The 23,389-nt window shown below is 43.8% G+C and overlaps 2 protein-coding genes across 7 annotated transcripts in view; one reads left to right on the forward strand and one right to left on the reverse strand.

The window, feature by feature from the left end:
- LOC106590657 (nucleus accumbens-associated protein 1) lies at nucleotides 1-18,455 on the reverse strand. Of its 6 annotated transcripts, none has more exons than XM_014181833.2 (9): nucleotides 18,251-18,455; nucleotides 13,937-14,088; nucleotides 12,972-13,214; nucleotides 12,183-12,395; nucleotides 11,228-11,636; nucleotides 6,611-6,730; nucleotides 6,159-6,330; nucleotides 5,907-6,004; nucleotides 1-5,744 (listed from the first exon to the last, which is right to left on the reverse strand). In XM_014181833.2, exons 2-9 carry the CDS (start codon nucleotides 14,060-14,062, stop codon nucleotides 5,422-5,424), a joined length of 1,704 nt encoding a protein of 567 aa, XP_014037308.1. In that variant the 5' UTR covers nucleotides 14,063-14,088; nucleotides 18,251-18,455; the 3' UTR covers nucleotides 1-5,421. The 6 variants fall into 6 exon arrangements, with proteins under 6 accessions (XP_014037308.1, XP_014037285.1, XP_045564289.1 ...); XM_014181810.2 differs by lacking the exon at nucleotides 18,251-18,455 and adding an exon at nucleotides 17,960-18,060; XM_045708333.1 differs by lacking the exon at nucleotides 18,251-18,455 and adding an exon at nucleotides 17,842-18,052 and having other exon boundaries at nucleotides 11,228-11,633.
- Nucleotides 18,304-23,389, forward strand: part of LOC106590623 (tRNA (guanine(26)-N(2))-dimethyltransferase) — an 18,341-nt gene continuing 13,255 nt past the window's right edge. The window contains exon 1 of the mRNA XM_045708291.1: nucleotides 18,304-18,407. Within this exon, the coding sequence (XP_045564247.1) occupies nucleotides 18,376-18,407 (32 nt within the window). The 5' untranslated portion in view covers nucleotides 18,304-18,375. The remainder of the gene's footprint in view (nucleotides 18,408-23,389) is intronic.

Genomic DNA, 23,389 nt, shown 5'->3' on the forward strand with positions numbered 1-23,389 from the left:
ATCCCAAATAGCACCCAATTCCCTAAAGATATTGCACTACTTTTGACCAGAGCCCTATGACCCTGGTCAAAAGTAGCACAGGGAATAGGGGATTGATTTCAGCTCTGCTATAATGAAACAGTCTGGATTTCCAGGCTGTCTGCCTGACGACTCACTACATACCTCAGTCAGACAGCCATCGCTGAAGTCGGTTGTGGTGACATCACAATGAGGGGTGTTGTACAAAACAAAGTCATTACCGATTGGAGCATCTCAAAGCCAATGACACATTTTGAAAACGCAGCTTTACCCACGTGTGTTCTGGCTCTGTCCCAACCCATCGGTTTCTGGGACCAATCAGAACTGTTTGAATGTGTTTGCGTTCTAGAAATCGTCAGATTCATGGCGTAGCGTTTGGCCGGAGCAAGGAGTCTGGGTAGCCAGGAAAAGGCTACGTCACCCCGCCCCTTACATAAAGAAACAAAATATTTATCTTTGTTGCAAAAAGGCCATGGGACAAGGATCTTCTCCCTCTCTTCAGTTGTCCTGACTGCAGTTAAGTACCAGAGGCCTGCCACAATGGCTCCTACGTCCTCAGACTTTAAACAAGCAGGAAGAAAGAAAAGCACCCTTCCCTCCATCCACAAGAGGTAGGGTAACAACCATGTATCTAGAAACGTATAGAACAGCACCCCTCTCTCTCTCCTTCCCTCCCAACTCCCACCCATCTTCCCGCTCAAGTCTAGGGATTTCACATAAAAAATAAAGTCAGTTAACTTGGAATAACAACAATCTTATTAGTATAAACATCTAAAATGGACTGTCTCTCTGTATTAATATTTAGAGAGACTATCGACAGGGAAATGTAGACCATCTTCAACATCATCCTAGTCATCACTGCACTTTTAGAAACAGACACATTGTCAGCCTGCAGTCTCCTAAAGGGAATGGACGCCTGGTTGGTTGGTTAGACACATGCCCGATGCAGAGACATATATACAGTACCAGTCAAAAGTTTGGACACACCTACTCATTCAAGATTGTTGGAAAAACATTCCAGGTGAAGCTGGTTGAGAGAATGCCAAGAGTGTGCAAAGCTGTCATCAAGGCAAAGGGTGGCTATTTGAAGAATCTCAAATATATTTTGATTTGTTTAACACTTTTTTGGTTACTACATGATTCCATGTGTTATTCTGATGTCTTCACTATTATTCTACAAATAAGGAAAAGCCCTGGAATGAGTAGGAGTCCAAACTTTTGACTGGTACTGTACACACACACACACCAGCTAACATGCTTGGTCATCCATACATGACTGTCACGCCATCACACAGGCAAGAAAGGACACACCTGGACCGACACACACACACCAAGTCATCCTATCAGGCAGTCCCATCTGTTGTTTAGACAGTTACCACACCAAAACACCCCCCTCCTCCTGCCAAACAAACATTCACACACACACACACGCGAGTCATTCACATACACAACACGAACACCATTTGCAGACATTTAGCTTACATCCTAAACGGCACCCTATTACCTACATAGTGCACTACTTCCTTTGGGACAGAGCCATAGACCTGGGTCATAAAGTGGAGGCTGAATTGAATCAGAATAAAGTGAAGCAGTGAAGCTGAATGAGATCAGGACTCTGAATGGGATGTAATGGTTTGTTTAGTGAACAGTTGATGCCTCCCTCCCTCCCTCCCTCCCTCCCTCCCGAGCCAGCCAGCCAGCCAGCCAGCCAGCCAGCCAGCCAGTGTTTAATCTATATTCATTTAGCTGCGGTGGCCCACCACTCCTACATTATTGCCACAGAGGCAAAATACGTAATTATTATTTTTATTTTATTTTATTTGATAGATATATATATTCCTGCAAGACACGCTTTTAAATGGACAGTTGTTGGCTCAATGACTGGAAGTCTATGGGAACAGCTAGCATGTCATTGTGCTAACACCAGTAGCAATGCTGTGTGCATGTGTCTATAGGCTTCCTTCCTCTCCAGACTAGTACTGTATGTCTCTCCTACTGAGTCAGACAAACAGTCTCCTCTCATTCTCTACCGCCGCACATACCACACAAACACACACTGCTGGCAGAGCCGCGTACCCAAACCACCCACACACACCAACAGGACATGCGCATTCACCACTCCAAAACCCAGACACACACACACCGTATGCAGCACATAGAACCAGACGCAGACTCACTCACCCTGGCAGACATGCGCATTCCACACACACACACACACACACACACACACACACACACACACACACACACACACAAAGGCGTTAGCGTGAAGAGCTAGAACTTAACACGCATGACTCCATATATGGCAGCAGAGAGAAATGGGGAGAAACTGCACACACACACACACACACACCAGTACGCATGCATGCTTTTATACAGAGCCAACCAAGCGTCCCATCCTCCCTCCCTCTAGAGACAGACTGTCCTCCTCTGTGTCTCTCTGTTCTGTCAGCCACTCACTCTTTTTTCCCGTTAAGGCAGCGCTTGACAAATGCATAAAAATAAAAAAAAGTGCAAATTTCTCATCCTACTCACTTCTCTCTTTCTCTCTGTCAGTGATAGAACTTGAAGTCCCCAAGGATCATACCATGTGGTTAACAAAAGGAGGGGTGGGCTCCAGACCCGCCCAGGCCAAATGGAATAGGTCCACTGGAAGCTCTAGTAGTGCATTCCCATTACACTTTTAAACCCTGGGCTCTTCTTTGACAGTTAGCCTTTTATAGAAACACTCCAAAACCTCTCTATATATATATATATATATATACACACACACACACACACACACACATCTTAAAAAAACTACAAACGTAAACAACAAATGGCCTGTTTTAAAAGCCAGGCCTAAAAGCAGATAGCTCTGATCTAAAATAACAATGGTCGTTTCCAGATATATAAACAACTCCATGGCTTTCTTTTGGTTGGTTGGTTGAAAGGGGGAGTTACAATGACAATGTTAAGCCTATATTTTACCCAGGTTTATTTTATAGTTGTTTGTTCTATACTCTGTTTAGGTTCACAGTCAGAGTGTGGGGGAAGTGTTACGATTGATTAACCCTCAACTCCAAAGCAGTGTGTGTGTGTGTGTGTGTTTTAGTGTGCGTTTCTACCCCAAACACACAGCAGACCACCTCAGTAACACACAACAGACCAAGCCTGACAATCACAACAGAACCCACCGCCGGCGCTGACACCAACTGCATTACAAGGTGCTTCACTAACCCAGCCTGGGTGCCAGTCTGTTTCTACTCCCTCGTCAACTCCTTATGGAATTATCACGCAATGAGTTACAAGGTGGCGGCAAGATCCTACAAAACAGATCTGGGACCAGGCTATCACTAACAACTGTTTCTATAGCAGTAGCATGTCTATCCTCACTTCTGCTCAGAGTACAAACCCCTTGAGCACTGATCTAGGATCAGCTTGCCCTCCCCAAACCCTAACCTTGACAACTAGCGGGAAAACGCAAACATGACCATAGATCAGTGTTTAGGGGCAACGGGTTCTTCCTCCTTGACACACCATGATTCTACTGTATGATGGGATACTGGCGGTGGCGTCATTGGCTCCCTACTGGTACTGTGATAGATGGGAACTGCCACAGTCATCTTTCATCCAATCACTGATGAGCTGTAGCTAGAATGACAGTTGGTCGTTATTCATGGGTTGTCACGGTCCATCTCCTCTCTGTAGTTTCTCACAAGGTGTGTTCAACAGAGCTTTACAGGGATGTTTATAGGCTGGCAGTGTGCTGCTGCTGGATCAGTCTGGGTGCACCGGAGTGTGTGTGTGTGTGTGTGTGTGTGTGTGAGAGAGATGCAGCATCACACACACACACACAGCAGTGATGGATGAATGAGTCAGCCAAGCGTGTGTGAGCACACTCCGTCTGGGTTCTCACTCTCTGCCGCATGTGACAACACACACTTCTGTCACCATCCACACACACTGACACACAGTGTGTGTGTGTGTGTGTGTGTGTGTGTGTGTCGTATTACTTTAATTGGCACCATTGTATCCGCCCAGGATGCATAGGGATTAGTCCTCCAGGGTACTTTAATCCGTGTGTGTGTGTGTCATGAATGCCTCTTAGCAGGATACACCAACCCTCCCTCAGTCCATAACGAAACCAAATACAGAATAGGTCCACCCTGTGTACACTACACACATCTAACATAATGCCTCTACAACCCAGCCCCTACACCCTAGCCCACAGCTTCATGCTTGGTCAAATGGAGACGATTCTAGTATTTGGATAAGACTTGTATTATAGTATTATAGTGCAAGACAAGTACATTATTCAGCTATTACTTGCTTAATAGTGCGAGACAACAAATATCACTTTCCTTCGAAATGTGAATGTGGGCGTGAGCTGACGTGATTTTAACACGGTCCCTTACTCCTCTCTCTCTACACAGAATTCAGTAGACGTATAGGAAGTCATACCGTATCATCGACATGGATACCAGATCAGAGCATCTTCTTCCTCGTCCAGTCACCAACTGTTCAACCATCTTTCAGTAACACGTCTCCTCTGCTTTTCAGGGAGTCTTGGCAACAAGTCAAAGGTCACACACACGGAGAGAAAAACTATGAGACGAGAGTCACAAATTAAAAGTGAAAAAGTAGGAATGAAAACAGCCCTCTAAAATGGGGGGGGGGGGGTCCAAAAGTCCTGCCAATATACAGAATACATATACCTATTTCAACCATTAAGCCTTTACGTAACCCCCCACAAATATCAACCCCCTCCCCATAAAATAGCCTTCAGTAGGACTTCCAGAGTCTCTATAGAAACTGATGAATACAATCTAATCAATCAATCGATCGAATACAATCTACTGTCCACAGACAATACATACAGGTGACTTGACAACGCTTCACGACCGATACATTCATTATCAAAACAGTGTTATTAGACCGTCAAAACCAGCCATTACTACCCCACTCAACCCCGACCGCCATCCACCCCAAAAGGTCCCTCCTCCTAGGGAATGTGTTTCAGCGATATGGAAAGGAGAAAGGACCTTTGCCAACCAAAAAAACAAACATTAAAACAAGAAAAGATTCTACAATGGGGATCAGGGAATATTCCTAGGTTAAGCCCCCCCCTTACATTACAAACCTCCCCCGTCTTTCTTTCTGCACCTCTATCCCTCCATCTTTTCATCTCTCTCCCGCCCAAAAGGGGGCAGACACTATGTACATGGGTCCGGGACGGCGAGAGAGAGAGAGAACAAGGGATGGAACAGATGGATATAATAAATGAAATTCCAAGTATTAAGGGAAGAGATTAAGATATGGAAAAGTGACATTAAAAAACAAACTAAAACTGAGGGAGGAAGTATCGCCGAGAGCAATGATCAAAGACCATCGACCAATAAGATCACAATAAGCCCACTCACTTTAAAACAAAGTGCTGCCGTCTCCGCCCACAACGCCTTGTAACCCCTCCCCCGAAGAAGGTCCCGCATCGCTATTGGCTGCCGCCGCCGCCTCCTCTGCCAGGGAGTTGGGGTCGAACCCATGCTCCGCCCCCAGGGCGTCGGCCTCCATCTTGACGGCGTCTGATTGGAGGAAAGCGGAGTAGGCGTCACCCTCGGCCATGAGGAGCTTGAGCTTCGGGATCCAGGACTTTCTGACGACCCGGCGGGCATTAGTGCACATGTCAGCCGCGATGGCGTTCATCTCGCTCTCCTTGAAGCTTGGCGCAAAGTTCTGGCAGTAAACTGTTGAGGGGAGAGAGAGTTAGGTGCTGCGGACAATATAGATGCACTGGAATGATGTGAAGAAATGCAGGTATATGACTACAACACGGTGTAGCACTGAGTGTGTGAGGCTTGTCCGGTGTGTGTGAAAGCAAAGCTGTGCACTGAGTGTGTGACACTCACACTTGACGGCGTGCAGTACTCTGCTGTCCAGGGGCTTGCGGCTGGGGTCGTTTGTAGAAGAGCGGATCCCCGTCCCACAGCTGTTAGCTAGAGTACTCCTGAGAGGGGATGGAAAAGATACACAGTATCACTTACTGTATGTCAGAACAAACAAATATTATGCTGCCTAAAGCGCATGCACCGATGCACAAACGCAAGCACACAAAATGCACACGCTTCCAACGGTCAAACAAACACACACCCTCCCCTCACCTGTCGAAGAAAGAGGCCAGCAGCCTCCTCAGTAGGACCTTGTGCCGCGTGCCGGCGCTGACGTGACAGTTCATGAGCTGGGCGCGGGAGATGAACACGGAGGTACCAGTCACCAGCTCCAGCCTCTCTGCAGGGTCACCCTCCTCGTACAGCCGCGGGTGGCACCGGTTACCTACACCAACCAATCAATCCATTCAAATGTATTACAGCCTTTTTCACATCAGCTGCAGGCGCTTGCCAATCAAGTGTTTTTACAGTAACAGTAGCCTGGTCTAAACGCAGGTGGCAGCCAGCTATGAATAAATGAATGACTGAACTCAGAATGTCAACGTGTATAGAGTTGCCTCAGACATGCGAGTACAACAGTACATTTCAACTATAGCATTACTTTAGAAAAAGAAAAACGGCCAGTATAATATTACAACCTAAATGAAGTCTGTGTGTGTGTGTACCTATCTGGGTGATGAGTTCGGCAGGTAGCGAAGCCAGGTCCTGGCGTAGCCTCACCCCCCTGCCACCCCGGGTCTCTGCCGTGAGGTGCTCCGGTAGGGACTCCACACGCTCGCCCGCTACTGGGGTGGTACAGAGAGGGCACACGTTACGCATGAATACACACAGCAACATTAAACACGCGGCTACATTAACACACATATACACTGAACAAAAATAGAAAACGCAACATGTAAAAGTGTTGGTCCCATGTTTCATGAGCTGAAATAAAAGATCCCAGAAATGTTCCATACGCACAAAAAAAATAATAATCTCTCTCAAATGTATTTATACCTTGTTAGTGAGCATTTCTCCTTTGCCAAGATAACGGTCAGGTGGATGAATTGTGGCATATCAAGAAGCTGACTAAACAGCATGATCATTACACAGGTGCACCTTGTGCTGGGGACAATAAAAGGTCACTAAAATATGCAGCTGTGTCACACAACACAATTCCATAGATGTCTCATGTTGAGGGAGCGTGCTAATGGGCATGCTGACTGCAGGAAAGTCCACCAGAGCTGTTGCCAGAGACTTTAATGTTCATTTCTCTAAGCCGCTTCCAACATCGTATTAGAGAATTTGCCAGTATGTCCAACCGACCTCACAACCGCAGACTGTAATGTTGTGTGATGGCGAGCGGTTTGCTGATGTCAACAGAGTGCCCCATGGTTCTGGTGGGGTTATGGTATCGGCAGGCATAAGCTACGAACACAATAGCATTTTATTGATTGGTTATTTGAATGCACAAAAATACCGTGACGAGATCCTGAGACCCATTGTGCGGCCCATTTAATTTGAGGTATCTGTGACGAACAGATGCATATCTGTATTCCAAGTCATGTGAAATCCATAGATTAGGAGTTAATTTATTTACTTCAAACTGTCTGATTTTCAAGTGTGTGTGTATATATATATTATATATATATATATATATATATATATATATATATATATATATATATATATATATATATTATAGTGGGAAGTTTACATGCACTTCGGTTGGAGTCATTAAAACTTGTTTTCAATCACTCCACAAATGTCTTGTTAACAAACTATAGTTTTGGCAAGTCGGTTAGGACATCTACTTTGGGCATGACACAAGTCATTTTTCCAACAATTGTTTACAGATGATTTCACTGTATCACAATTCCAGTGGGTCAGAAGTTTATATACACTAAGTTGACTGTGCCTTTAAACAGCTTGGAAAATTCCAGAAAATGATGTCATGGCTTTAGAAGTTTCTGATAGGCTAATTGACATCATTTGGGTCAAGTGGAGGTGTACCTGTGGATGTATTTCAAGGCCTACCTTCAAACTCAGTGCCTCTTTGCTTGACATCATGGGAAAATCATAAGAAATCAGCCAAGACCTCAGAAAATAAATTGTAAACCTCCACGTCTGGTTCATCCTTGGGAGCAATTTCTAAACATCTGAAGGTACCACGTTCATCTGTACAAACAATAGTACACAAGTATAAACACCATGGGACCACGCAGCTGTCATACTGCTCAGGAAGGAGACGCGTTCTGTCTCCTAGAGATGAACGTACTTTGGTGCAAAAAGTGCAAATCAATCCTGGAACAGCAGCAAAGGACCTTGTGAAGATGCTGGAGGAAACAGGTACAAAAGTATCTGTATCCATAGTAAAATGAGTCCTATATCGACAAACTGAAAGGCCACTCAGCAAGGAAGAAGCCGCTGCTCCAAAACCGCCATAAAAAAGCCAGACTATGGTTTGCAACTGCACATGGGGACAAAGATCGTACTTTTTGGTCTGATGACACAAAAATAGAACTGCTTGGCCATAATGACCATCGTTATGTTTGGAGGAAAAAGAGGGAGGCTTGCAAGTCGAAAAACACAATCCCAACCATGAAGCACGGGGGTGGCAGCATCATGTTGTGGGGGTGCTTTGCTGCAGGAGGGACTGGTGCACATCACAAAATAGATGGCATCATGAGGTAAGGAAAATTATGTGGATATATTGAAGCAACATCTCAAGACATCAGTCAGGAAGTTAAAGCTTGGTCGCAAATGGGTCTTCCAAATGGACAATGACCCCAAGCATACTTCCAAAGTTGTTGCAAAATTACTTAAGTACAATAAAGTCAAGGTATTGGAGTGGCCATCACGAAGCTCTGACCTCAATCCTATAGAAAATGTGTGGGCAGAACTGAAAAAAACGTATGTGAGCAAGGAGGCCTACAAACCTGACTCAGTTACACCAGCTCTGTCAGGAGGAATGGGCCAAAATTCACCCAACTTATTGTAGGAAGCTTGTGGAAGGCTACCCGAAACATTTGACCCAAGTTAAACAATTCAAAGGCAATGCTACCAAATACTAATTGAGTGCATGTAAACTTCTGACCCACTGGGAATGTGATGAAAGAAATAAAAGCTGAAATAAATAATTCTCTCCACTTTATTTTAAGAATGTGAAATGTCAGGTATAATAGTAGTGATCCTAACTGACCTAAGACAGTTTTCACTAGGATTAAATGTCAGGAATTGTGAAAAACTGAGTTGAAATGTATTTGGCTAAGGTGTATGTAAATTTCCGACTTCAACTGTGTGTGTGTGTGTGTGTGTGTGTGTATCTTTCTGCTCTTTCAAAGACCTGACGTTCCAATGAAGATCGCATCCCCTCCCAGATAACATATATAATATAGAACTGTTATGTTGCCATTATTTAACCAGAAAAGTCATTGAGAACACATTCTGTATTTAATTTCTCTCATTCCTTCACTATGACAAATAACCTATATCTTATTTTCTTTCCCATTTGAACTGTACCTCAGTAAAATCTTTGAAATTGTTGCGTTTATATTTTTGTTAAGTGTACCAAACATTAGGAACACCTGCTCTTTCCATAACACAGACTGACCAGGTGAATCCAGGTAAAAGCTATGATCCCTTATTGATGTCACTTGTTAAATCCACTTCAATCAGTGTAGATGAAGGGAAGGAGTGTGTGACATTCAGAGGGTGAATGGGCAAGACAAAAGATTGAAGTGCCTTTGAACGGGGTATGGTAGCAGAGGGGGTGCAACTCAATATTATAATGTTTTGTCCACTCAGCGGACAACTGTCTATAATGACATGCAGGTCTAGCTAACACTATCCTACAACGGAGTGGGACAGAGGAGGACAGGGTACATGTAAAGACAGAGTCACACTTAAATATGTATCTATTAATATTGACAAAGCTACAACTAGCATTAATGTACAGACATAAGCAAAGGCACACACACAAACAGAACATACAGTAGATAGCATCAGAAAGTGATGCTAATTCCCCATCTTCTTCCAAATCACGATTACAATCAGCTGCCTACTTGTTCCCTCTAATGTCGTCTCTTCCCTCATCTATCAGTCTATTGTTCTGACCCGAAGCAGTCTTGCTCCCTCCTCCCTCGGGCTGGGAATTGCCAGGGACCTCACCATACGATATTATCACCATACTTAGGTACCAATATGATATGTATTGAGATTTTATACGGAGGTTTTATTGTGAATTAATGTTCTAAATGTATTGCTCACCATATGTCTGCTGCAGAGAGGCAAGAGGAGAGCCATGAGAAAACCACTTTTGATCAGTCATGGAAATAAAAGTGCTGTAAACACATTGGCTCACTATTTAAACAGGAGATGGAGGCCAAGCTATGGAATGAAAAATAACAGTTCTGGTGCAGGTACAGCCAGCTAACGCTGCCTAGCAAATTATTACTATATATATATATATATATATATATATATATATATATAAATAATCACCACCGTTCAAAAGTTTGGGGTCACGTAGAAATGTCCTGGTTTTTGAAAGAATAGCACATTTTTTTGTTGATTAAAATAACATCAAATTGATCAGAAATACAGTGTAGACATTGTTAGTGTTGTAAATGACTATTGTAGCTGGGAACGGCTGATTTTTTATGGAATATCTACATAGGCGTACAGAGGCCTTTTATCAGCAACCATCATTCCTGTGTTCCAATGGCACGTTGTGTTAGCTAATCCAAGTTTATCATTTTAAAAAGGCTAAATGATCATCGCAAAAGGGCTTTCTAATGATGTTGGCACAGCTGAAAACTGTTGTTCTGATTAAATAAGCAATAAATCTGGCCCTTAGACTAGTTGAGTATCTGGAGCATCAGCATTTGTGGGTTCGATTACAGTGGCCAGTTTTATTGATTCTTTAAAATCAGAACAACAGTTTTCAGCTGTGCTAACCCTTGCAAAAGGATTTTCTAATGATCAATTAGCCTTTTAACATGATAAACTTGTCATTTAGTCATTTACAACATTAACAATGTCTACACTGTATTTCTGATCAATTTGATGTTATTATAAATGGACAAAAAAAATTGCTTTTCTTTCAAAAACAAGGACATTTCTAAGTGACCTCAAACTTTTGAACGGTAGTGTATATATATTTTTTTTAATCAATACTTGGGAGTCAAATATTGGTATAATATCGTCCCAAAATAATATTGCAGTATGTAACTTTATCAATTTTCCCCCCCCCATAACTACGCTCCTCCAGATTCCTACCTCACACCAACTCTCGCTCTCACCTGTGGCGCCCACATTGAGCATACTGTACATTGTGTACATGTTACAGATCTGCCTGTACTGCTCTTCGGCGCTGTCGTCGGTCACTTCCTCTTCCTCCTCGTCATCGTGGTAACTAAGGGGCGAGTCGCTGGTGTACATGCTCAGCGTCCCCGGACTCGTTCCGTCCGGCGTCCCCACGCTGCTGCTGTTATGGTTACTGTTGTTGTTATGGTTACTGTGGTTAACAACGTTTCTGCCTGTTGCATCTTGGGAGTTGCAGTTGTTTGATGAGGCGGAGGAGGAAGAGTAGCGGGCGGCTTTCCTGGACCCCCCTCCTCCCGACCCCCCTCCCCCATCACCGCGGTTGCCCCCCTCCCACAGGCGCTTGGCGACAGGGCTGCACACCACCGAGTAGGACGTGGCCTCCTGCTGAGAACGAGAGAGAAGTGATTAGCTACGTAACACCTATTTAGTGTGTTGTCATCCGTTCATCATGTGATAGGGCAACCAAACTCATGTGTATTTATGCTTGAGCATTGAGTGTTTCTGTATTTCCTCGTATGGCACAGGAGACACATACGTTCACAGCTTGCACCTTTGACCAGAGGGGCAGGATTAATGAGTTAGCTAGCTAACTTTTTTTTTCTTTTTTTTAAACAAATAACTATAGAATTTCTGGTAAACTTGTTGAGTCAATTAGACCATGTCCACTTCAAGCTTATCTTTCAAAAAAATACATTTTAGAATATTTAGGCAAGTTAGCCGCCTAACTCATTGATCCTTCTTTGTAGTACACTCCTCTGCTCTATGAAAGACCTGACGTTCCATTGAAGATTGCATCCCCTCCCAGATAAGATATATCATCTCAAACACACTTTATTTTTTGCCTTTCTTTAACCAGGAAAGTAATTGAGAACATTTCATTTCTATTCCATTCCTCCACTATGACTAATAACATATTTTTTGCCAACTCACCTGCTGTGTCTGTGGTGTGGGTTGTGGCGTAGTCCCGCTCTGCTCCGTCTTCACCCTCGACACCAGGGGGAGGGGTGTCAGGCAGGAGGCGGGCCTACATGCTGCCGTGGAAACCACCCCAGCCCCTCCGGTTTGAGTGACAGGGCTCTGGGGCTCGGAGGGCGGAGTCTCTTCTGCGTGAAGACCCTGGGAGTCACAGCTAGGGGAGGAGACCTGGAGGAAGAATATGCAAATGAAGAGGTAAATAAATCTGAGAAAAATATGTTAAATATTTAAGACTATGTAAAGTGGGAACTGGAAAGCTTTGACAAGGAGAACCTTAGCCTAATGCAGGGGTAGGCAACTAGATTCAGCCGCGGGCCGATTTTTGTTGGAGCGAATAGTCGGGGGTCGGAAAATAATTATAATTTGCACATTGACCACAACAAAGCCCCTAAAAGAGATTTAAAAATAACAATAATTTCATACCTTGATTAGACTGAGACATGATCACGTCTTATATTTTGTGAAGGAATACTTGGGAACAGATTTCCTAAAATAAACAATGTTTAGCTGAATTCCTGGTGATTTTACAGTTTCTTTTTTATACCAAAAACTAAAATAATAAATATATATTTAGTATAAACTTTTGGGGGGGGCAAAAGAAAACACCTGTTGCCGAACCCTGTCCTAATGAAACAATCCACTTGTGCTGTCAGTTGCAGTCCAATTATCTCCCAACATCTACCTACGGTGATCATAGGAGTTGGCAAGACAGCACAAACAGGTTGCTATGGTTACACTAGATACCTTAAGGAAGAACTCTGTGCCCTTCTCCATGATCTGCTGAATCTGCAGGAAGCCTGCGGTGTACATGAGGAGGAACTGGTCCCCCACGTTCATGCTGAGGCGACCTGTGTAGCAGAAGGCTAGGATCTGTTGGAAGCTCTGGGGCTGGACGGCCGGGGGGAGCTCCACCACACTGCTCTTCCCTCCAGCGTTGAACAGGTCCCGGAAGTAGGAGCTACTGGCCGCCAAGACCGCCCGGTGCGCCTGGGGAGGGACGGAGAGAGGAAGGGGTGAATACATATACAGCACACAGGCTTCTTTTTAAACAAACTTGAGGTACAACCAGAATATTTCACCAGGTTTCTTAACCCTAATCAAAATATATAACTGTTGATTCAGTCTAGCCTAACAGTTAACTGTGTTTTGGATCAACCGTCGCCCTAACTTGAAGGCTTGTCAATGAGGTAAATAACGGTTAGATTGGTTCAGTTTACTCCAAAAAACAACATTGATGTTTGTCTTTTTTTTTTTACCCCTTTTTTCTACCCAATTTCGTGGTATCCAATTGGGCTCGAACCCAGAATCTCTGGTCTCATCGCTGCAACTCCCACACGGACTTGGGAGAGGCGAAGGTCGAGAGCCATGCGTCCTCCGAAGCACTGCTTCTTGACACAATGCACATCCAAACCGGAAGCCAGCCGCACCAATGTGTCGGAGGAAACACCGTACACCTGGCGACCTGGTCAGCGTGCACTGCGCCCGGCCCGCCACAGGAGTCGCTAGTGCGCGATGAGACGAGGATATCCCTGCCGGCCAAACCCTCCCTAACCCGGACGACGCCGGGCCAATTGTGCGCCGCCCCATAGACCTCCCGGTCGCGGCCGGCTGCGACAGAGCCTAGAATCTCTGGTGGCACAGCTAGCACTGCGGTGCCTTAGACCACTGCGCCACCCGGGAGGCCCACATCCATGTTTATCAACTCCTACCTTGAAGGCGTGTCCCTTGACAACCACGGAGACGTCGCAGTAGAGCCCCTGGAGCCTCTGCTCATTGAGACACTCCAACACGTTGTTGCCAAAGTTAGGGATCGCCATCTGTAGCGTCTGAGCCATAACGCTCTAGCCCAGCACCACCGGGTCTATAACAAGGAGAGAAATGTTATATTAGGTCTGGTCTATGTCATGTAGGCTACAAAGTTAGGGGTCATCATCTGTAGCGTCTGAGCCATAACGCTCTAGCCCAGCACCACAGGGTCCAATAGCAGGGAGAGAAATGGTTATATAGGTCTATGTCATGTACGGAATATGTTATGGATCGCTTCCTGTTTGTTGTTGTTTACTGGAGAGGCGAGAAATGGGGGGGGGGGGGTGAGAGACTGGGATTGAAATAAGGAGAGTGATGGGAGGGAGGGGGATAGAGGGATGACTAATGCACCTTTAATAAAGAGCGCTAGAAAGAGAGATCCTTTTTTTAATTTTTTTTGTCAATTAAGTTTGTCTCATTCATTTCAAATAAACATTTTCCAATTCTGCGGTGGGTAACTAGCTTTTGTCCTACTTTGCTGTTTTGAATGAGACAAGAGAAAAAGGCAGCAGAACTCCATTACATAATTATTCAGTTTTGTTTGGTTTGTTGCCATCCAGCCTTGATGTGTCAGATCACAAGGAGAAAGAATGGCTGTCAAACTTGCCTCTCCACAAAGAACCCTTAAAGGTTCTCCATTCTTTTTGAAGACTTTGCATTGAAGAAGACTGCCACAACTTTAACTGACTGGCGGCACATAAGATACCATGATGCCTTTTAATTTAGATTATTTTTAGAGCACTAACTGTGTAATGAACCACATGTGACTGGGAATCAATGGAAAGGCCACAGCCATGAGCCACTAGGCTAATAAAAAACACTCCGATGAGGATTAGGCCTATTTAATAACAAGGTCAAGCAAAGCTAATTTCATCAACACGCATACGATTAAACAATGAACAGACCTATATGTTGTCCTTAAAGACTGCTACTCAAGTGCCAACTGAAGGAAAATAGCCTATGTAATAGCCTAAAAACAAACGTTTTTTTATTTCCTAGGACCTTGGCTAATTAAGATCTATGGTCTTGCTCTTTGCATACACATTTGTATCTGTGTAAGTTAATATACATGTATTTCTCCATTAAAACTATATAAACAGAGAAAGAACGCATAACAATTTACCTACTGCCATTGCACAAGATAAGAGAGCACGCTTTCAACTTTCCAATAATTATTCTCACAACTAACAATTAAAACAGGTTGAACTTTATATTTAGCCTAGTACATTTCCTTATCATCAAACTGAGAACATATTGCTTAATTTTGATTGGAGGAATGCAGAATAGAAACAATAAAAACGACCACCTAAACCCATCATCGCATTAGGTTCCATTTCCTCTGGGGCCACAACATCCAAGAACATAAAGGCAGTTCATTTAACTGATTTGACCTCTAACCCTCTACCTACCAGTAATATAATCCTGTCTGACTAATCGTTTTGTAGTGTGTTGTTTTATAATGTTACGGCTGGGGGGGGTAGAGGTTGAATAAAGTGTACATATTTTTCTTTCATTAAAGTAAAACTTCAATTCAGGTGGCAAAATATGGAATTTCATTCAGATTATGTAATATTATTGTCCCTCACATAAGCCTGACATAAACATTGTGTGGTGGTGACGTTTTACATTTCCATTTACGTCATTTAGCAGACGCTCTTATCCAGAGCGACTTACAAATTGGTGCATTCACCTTATGATATCCAGAGGAACAAGCACTTTACAATAGTACATCTTTTAATTTTTTTTTGGGGGGGGAGGTTAGAAGGATTACTTTATCCTATCCCAGGTATTCCTTAATCACCACCTTCCAGAGACACCTGAAACCCCACCTCTAAGGAATACCTGGGATAGGATAAAGTAATCCTTCTAACCCCCCCCCAAAAAAAAAGATGTACTATTGTAAAGTGGTTGTTCCACTGGATATCGTAAGGTGAATGCACCAATTTGTAAGTCGCTCTGGATAAGAGCGTCTGCTAAATGACGTAAATGGAAATGTAAAACGTCACCACCACACGATGTTTATGTCAGGGTTATGTGAGGGACAATAATATTACATCATCTGAATGAAATTCCATATTTTGCCACCTGAATTGAAGTTTTACTTTAATGAAAGAAAAATATGTACACTTTATTCAACCTCTACCCCCCCAGCCGTAACATTATAAAACAACACACTACAAAACGATTAGTCAGACAGGATTATATTACGGGTTAAGAAACTAAATGTTATTTTTCGCTGATGCCACCTTATTTTTTATTTTGTACAAGCATATAAGATCAATGAATAAGCTCACATTCAGCAATCACATACACATGTAAAAATATGTTTTATATAAATGATAGGCATGGCTGTAGCCAATAATCAATCAAATACTATAATATTCAATTTCCTGGTTTGGGAGGTGAAAAGGTAGCCACAGTTAGCAAGTAGCAAGCTAAAAGCTAATGCTAATTTGATGTTAACCAAATTAAAAGGTCCAATTCTTGAACGTCCAAGTCATCAATTGAACACTGCCAAGTAAAATCATTTGCTTATTTACTTGAAAACATTTGCTTTAAAGAGTCAAAAATGAAGAAATCTACTTTGCATCAACCGGCATGTGGCTATATTATGTAGCTAGCCTCCCAAGAGCACGAATAATATTAACTTTAAACGGAATATACTGTACATCGATGAATCATTAATAGGTCAATCTCACATCGAAGGATAGCGGGAGAGACTCGTCGGTGCCCGCCAAGGAAAGACTAGAGGCCTGAACAGCGGTAGAACAGCCAGACGGAGTGGGCAGAGAGAGCTGTCCGTGCCCCGTTGTCTGCCAGTATCTTTGCCCCGTGAGATTCGGAGCGCTCGGGCTGGCACGGGCCGGGGGGCGACGGAAAGACTGGACGGTTAACAAAAAAATACTTTATCACCGGTTCTCTCTTTCTGCTTATGTCGATGCAGCCCTTCATTTGCTCTATCAAACTAGCTAAAAGACAACGGCACGAATTATGTCACAAAAATAGTAGAACAAATAAAATATTCAGGAGTTGCTTCACCCGCCGCTGTCGCCCCCACTCTGTGCCAGTGCTGTCGGTTAGAGTTACCTCCTTGGGCCTAGGCTAGCTACTCCGCATACACTGTACTTTTTATTTCGGGTTAGCCCATCGCATGATGTAACCCGGCGCTAGCTGAGTTATCACCCAAATTCTTTATTTGTCGCCCGAAACAATGGATCATCCAATTAAAGTTTCGTTCAGTAAAAATCTGAATTTCTAAATATTTTAGTTATTTTTGGGAGGTAGCTTGGGAGGGTGGTCCCCGGTCAACACTCAACAGGTCAATCCGGGACAAACGTAGGCAAGCAACTGGGGGGGGCGAGTCAGACTGAACCATGCATGCTTGCAGCGAGTGGTGATATAGCTATTAGCCTAAGAGTTCCTGCTAGCCAAGACACCAATTTAACCAGTTAACCTCAACACGCGATGTACATAAACCATTTCTGTTAGGAGTAGACTCATTCTACTGGGAAAATGTCACTCTTCAACGAAACATCCAGGTAAAACCCTGCCGCGTTTCAAAAGTTGAGGAATAAAGAGCGAGAGAGAGCGCGGAATGCTGTGAACTCACCGATGAAAGGCAGGCTAGGCAACCCGCGGTGTTTGCAGGCAGTGTGAGTGTGAAGCATAGACGGTAGCGAAATAGCCACTAAAGTGGTTAAAGTTTTGTTGGTGCTGCTGTTCGGTGTTCCAACTCAGCCCATCCCCCACCACACACCTTCCCCAAAACAATAGCTAACTAACCCGCCCACTCCCCCAAAAAACTCACACGGAACCGCTCTCAATTCCTCCCCGAAGAAAAGCCACTTCACAACAGCTAGCCGCCGCAACCACCTCGCCGACTTCCCGTGTCCTTTCTGACCCCGGTGAACCCTGGTAAAACTCACCCCCCTCACTATATTCCGTTGGAAAGTGTTTCAATGGAGTAGTGCAGAAGCGTTCGGTCCTCTCCCTCTCTACAGGCAGCCATTCAGTGTGTGAACACAGCACAGGTGGAGAAGCAGAGCGCAGAGCTATCGAGGGAGCCCAAAACGGTACCCAGAGGTGGAGGAAAAGATCACAGAGCTAACCGATCTCTCAGACAGAAAGCGTCCCCAAACAACCCGGATGCCCCTGTCTGTCACCACCAACTGCCCAAATCAAATCACACACACACACATTTTCCGTCTCTCTCATACCTGTGGGACTCCCTCTTGTCCAGACAGCCCAGTTGGCTGGTGATTCAGAGTGGAGATCGACGGGAAGCCGCCGGTAACGCTTAAATCTCCTCCCCGGTTGGATTGAGAGCTTGCTGCGGTGCTGAATGTGCTATTTTCGTATGTCTAGACTTCTCAGGTGAGCCCCTAGGCGTCTATAGTACGCGCACAGAGTACAAACTACCATCTGCATTCAAGCAATGGGAAAAGCTATAGAGCTGCCTAGATACAGTTCTTTCTTACTGTCAAAATGCATCTTTCTTCATCATGGCCATAATTGTTGTTAGACGAGCGCCACCTCCCGCTTTAGATGTTAAATAATGGTAATTAATAATTTCATAACAATTCATAATTCTCTTTAATCATACGTATTATAAATGCTTTAGCCCTGACGCGTTCAGGGTATCACTTTAAATAACGATGGCAATGATAATTGTCACGTACATGCTGCTGCATACAGTGCCAGAAATGAAGAAAACGTGTGAAGAAATGAGGCCTGTCAAACTAATAGGGATCTCTCATCGCCAACATTTGATTGCTTATTGCCTCCTAGTCCTATCGTATGCGCCTCATATGACTGCAATGGAAACATATAAAACATTAAAACCCTTCTAATTTTATCAACAGTATCACATTTAGGCCTATTGAATTAAGGCTTTTCATGTAACTTGTTTAAATTTTCTTCTTCGCACATCCAAGGCATGGAAAGTAGGCCAACCGCCGGATGAATGACCGCTCTGTCCTATGTCTTTCTATTACAAAAGACATGTTCATTACAATACACCTTAGCAAAATGTTTTGCAATGGAACACAAACTCAGATAATCTCTCCCCGTTTCAGTCCATTTGGTGCAGAATGAATATGACCCAGTTATGAGAATTCTCTCATAGAATTAGGAGTTAGTAACTCTATATAGAGCTGCACAGTGGTGTCATAATACCCATAAAACCTAGTGGTCAAACAGTGAAAAGGTTCCAATCATTTTTCCACCTTTGATTTTTTCCCCCATAGGGGATTTTAGAAACACAAAAAATAAGGACTGTGTTTCATGTAGGCTTACCCTGGCGTGACGTTTTGATAACCATATAAATCTGTGTCGGACAAGGTGACTTTTATCAATATATTCGTCTCTGATTCGAAAACGCTTATTAGCATCAAAGTAGACATACAAGACTACAAATCCCTGCAAGCTCCTGCACGTCATCTCTAGCTGACACCTTTGCTAACAGGTATTGTGTCAATTTAAAACTTGCACAAGACAGTTCACAGAATTGTCAATTTAAAGACATGTTGCCAATTTATGAATTACTACATTTAGCTAACATTATATAGTTAATCCAAAGATTGTTACATTTGCCTCGATTCGGCAGTCTCGTCCAGATCAATATGGCATTTGTAGTTCTTTATTAGCAGCCAATTAGCAGTTCATTTTTGGGGGGTAAATACAGGTGAAAATACTGATAAAAGTCACCTTGTCCTCGAGAGATTTCCACAGTTATCAAAACATTATGCCAGGGTAAGCCTACACGAAACACAGCCCTTATTTTAAGTGTTTCTAAAAAAACCCACTGGGAAAAATAACTGGTGGAAAAATGATTGGAACCATTTCCCTGTTTGACCGCTAGGTTTTATGGGTATTATGACTCATACTATGGTACTCTATATGCATTCTCTAATCTCATTCGAAACGTGGGTGGCAAGAAATGTGAATTGTTTTGTTCTCAAGAAAAGGGTGCCATTGAAAGCAGTGATTACTGGGGTAGCAGTAAATGTAAAAGTTGACTAAATGAAGGGGAAGATTCCCGGGGTGTTTGTGATGCTCATCATTTGGTGCGACGCAGACAGGGTGGTGTGAGTAGTGAAACAGAAGAGTCAGTGTCTGTTCTTTTGAGTTTTGATGTTGAGTCTTTGCCTGACAAAGTGATGTTAGGATATATAAGTTGTCCTGTACAAGCTTTTGTGCCGAATACATTACATTGTTACAGGTGTCAAGCTTATGGGCATGTGGCAGCTGTGTGTAGGAGGGAGGTTCCTAGGTGTGAGAAGTGTGCAGAAGGGCATGAGACAAAGGAATGTGTAGCATTGGGGAAAGTAGTGGTATGTGTTAATTGTAGGGATGCCCATGGGGCTGGGGATCAGAATTTTTTTAAATTCCATTTTTATTTATTCCACCTTTATTTAACCAATTAGGCTAGTTGAGAACAAGTTCTCATTTACAACTGCGACCTGGCCAAGATGAAGCAAAGCAGTGCGACAAAAACAACAACACAGAGTTACACAAAAACAAATGTATAGTCAATAACACAAAATAAAAATCTATGTACAGTGTGTGCAAATGTAGAAGAGTAGGGAGGTAAGGCAATAAATAGGCAATAGAGGCAAAATAATTATAATTTATCATTAACACTGGAGTGACAGATGTGCTGATGATGATGATGTGGAAGTAGAGATACTGGGGTGCAAAAGAGGAAAAAAAGATAAATAACAATATGGGGATGTGGTAGTTGGGTGTGCTATTTACAGATTGGCTGTGTACAGGTACAGTGATCAGTAAGCTGCTCTGACAGCTGATGCTTAAAGTTAGAGAGGGAGATATGAGTCTAGAGCTTCAGTGATTTTTGCAGTTCGTTCCATTCATTGGCAGCAGAGAACTGGAAGGAAAGGCGGCCAAACAAAGGATATGATGACAGGTCTTTTTGCTGATGCCATGTCACATTTTTGTTTTTTATATGACATTCTTTTTTTGTGTGTGTCAATAAATAGGCCATAGCGGCGAAATAATTACAATATAGCAATTAAACACTGGAGTGATAAATGTGCAGAAGATAAGTGTGCAAGTAGAGATACTGGGGTGCAAAGGAGCAAAATTAATAACAGTTTGGGAATGAGGCAGTTGTTTGGGCTATTTACAGATGGGCTATGTACAGGTGCAGTGATCTGTGAGCTTCTCTGACAGCTGGTGCTTAAACCTAGTGAGGGAGATATGAGTTTACAGCTTCAGAGATTTTTGCAGTTCGTTCCAGTCATTGGCAGCAGAGAACTGTAAGGAAAGGTGGCCAAAGGAGGAATTGGCTTTGGGGGTGACCAGTGAAATATACCTGCTGGAGCGCGTGCTATGGGTGGGTGCTGCTATGGTGACCAGTGAGCTGAGATAAGGCGGGGCTTTACCTAGCAAAGACTTATAGATGACCTGGAATCAGTGGGTTTGGCGACGAATATGAAGCGAGGGCCAACCAACGAGAGCATACAGGTTGCAGTGGTGGGTAGTATTTGGGGCTTTGGTGACAAAACAGATGGCACTGTGATAAACGCATTCAATTTGCTGAGTAGAGTGTTGGAGGCTATTTTGTAAATGACATCGCCAAAGACAAGGATTGGTAGGATAGTCAGTTTTACGAGGGTATGTTTGGCAGCATGAGTGCAGGATGCTTTGTTGCGAAATAGGATGCTGATTCTAGATTTCATTTTGGATTGGAGATGCTTAATGTGAGTCTGGAAGGAGAGTTTACAGTCTAACCAGACACCCTGGTATTTGTAGTTGTCCACATATTCGAAGTCAGAACCGTCCAGAGTAGTGATGCTGGACGGGCGGGCAGGTGTGGGTAGCGATCGGTTGAAGAGCATGCATTTAGTTTTACTTGCATTTAAGAGCAGTTGGAGGCCATGGAAGGAGAGTTGTATGGCATTGAAGCTCGTCTGGAGGTTAGTTAACAAAGTGTCCAAAGAAGGGCCAGAAGTATACAGAGTGGTGTCATCTGCGTAGAGGTGGATCAGAGAATCACCAGCAGCAAGAGCGACCTCATTGATGTATACAGAGAAAAGAGTCGGCCCGAGGATTGAACCCTGTGGCACCCCCATAGAGACTGCCAGAGGTCCGGACAACGCGCCCTCCGATTTGACACACTGAACTTTGTCTGAGAAGTAGTTGGTGAACCAGGCGAGGCAGTCATTTGAGAAACCAAGGCTGTTGAGTCTGTCGATAAGGATGTGGTGATTGACAGAGTCGAAAGGTTTGGCCAGGTTGATGAATACGGCTGCACAGTATTGTCTCTTATCGATGGCGGTTATGATATCGTTTAGGACCTTGAGCATGGCTGAGGTGCACCCATGACCAGCTCGGAAACCAGATTGCATAGCGGAGAAGGTACGGTGGGATTCGAAATGGTCGGTGAGCTGTTTGTTAACTTGGCTTTCGAAGACCTTAGAAAGGCAGGGTAGGATAGATATAGATAGATATAGGCATAGGTCTGTAGCAGTTTGGGTCTAGAGTGCCTTTGAAGAGTGCCTTTGAAGAGGGGGATGACCGCGGCAGCTTTCCAATCTTTGGGGATCTCAGACGATACAAAAGAGAGGTTGAACAGGCTAGTAATAGGGGTTGCGACAATTTTGGCAGATCATTTTAGAAAGAGAGGGTCCCGATTGTCTAGCCCGGCTGATTTGTAGGGGTCCAGATTTTGCAGCTCTTTCAGAACATCAGCTATCTGGAGTTGGGTGAAGGAGAAATGGGGGAGGCTTGGGCAAGTTGCTGTGGGGGGCGCAGGGCTGTTGACCGGGGTAGGGGTAGCCAGGTGGATAGCATGGCCAGCTGTAGAAAAATGCTTATTGAAATTCTCAATTATCGCAGATTTATCGATGGTGACAGTGTTTCCTAGCCTCAGTGGAGGTGGGCAGCTGGGAGGATGTGCTCTTATTCTCCATGGACTTTACAGTGTCCCAGAACCTTTTGGAGTTTGTGCTTGAGGATGCAAATTTCTGTTTGAAAAATGTCCTGTGCGAGAGAGGCAGGTTGAGGTTTCCAGGGTTAGAGTATTGCAGAAGTAGAAGAAGAAAGTAGAAGATGGGTCATGGGGAGGGATCCTGAGAGGAATGGTGTGAGTAGTAGATCTGTACCAGTACAGAGAGAGAGGCCAACAAGTGATATGTGTTTCAGTAAGATTAGATTTTTAGCATTTATAGTCATGGTTATCAACTGTACTGCAGGGATGGAATGTAAGTCACAGAAAATTGAGGTTGTGGTGGCAGCTGCAGAGATGTATTTGGGTGTGCGAGACGTGACATCAGAAGAGTAACAGGGTGTGTTAAGTGGTGGTGTCCCATCCTTTCAGGTTGTTGGCCTGAGAT

This window comes from Salmo salar, chromosome ssa02 (assembly GCF_905237065.1).
Source record: "Salmo salar chromosome ssa02, Ssal_v3.1, whole genome shotgun sequence".
Lineage (NCBI taxonomy): Eukaryota > Metazoa > Chordata > Actinopteri > Salmoniformes > Salmonidae > Salmo > Salmo salar.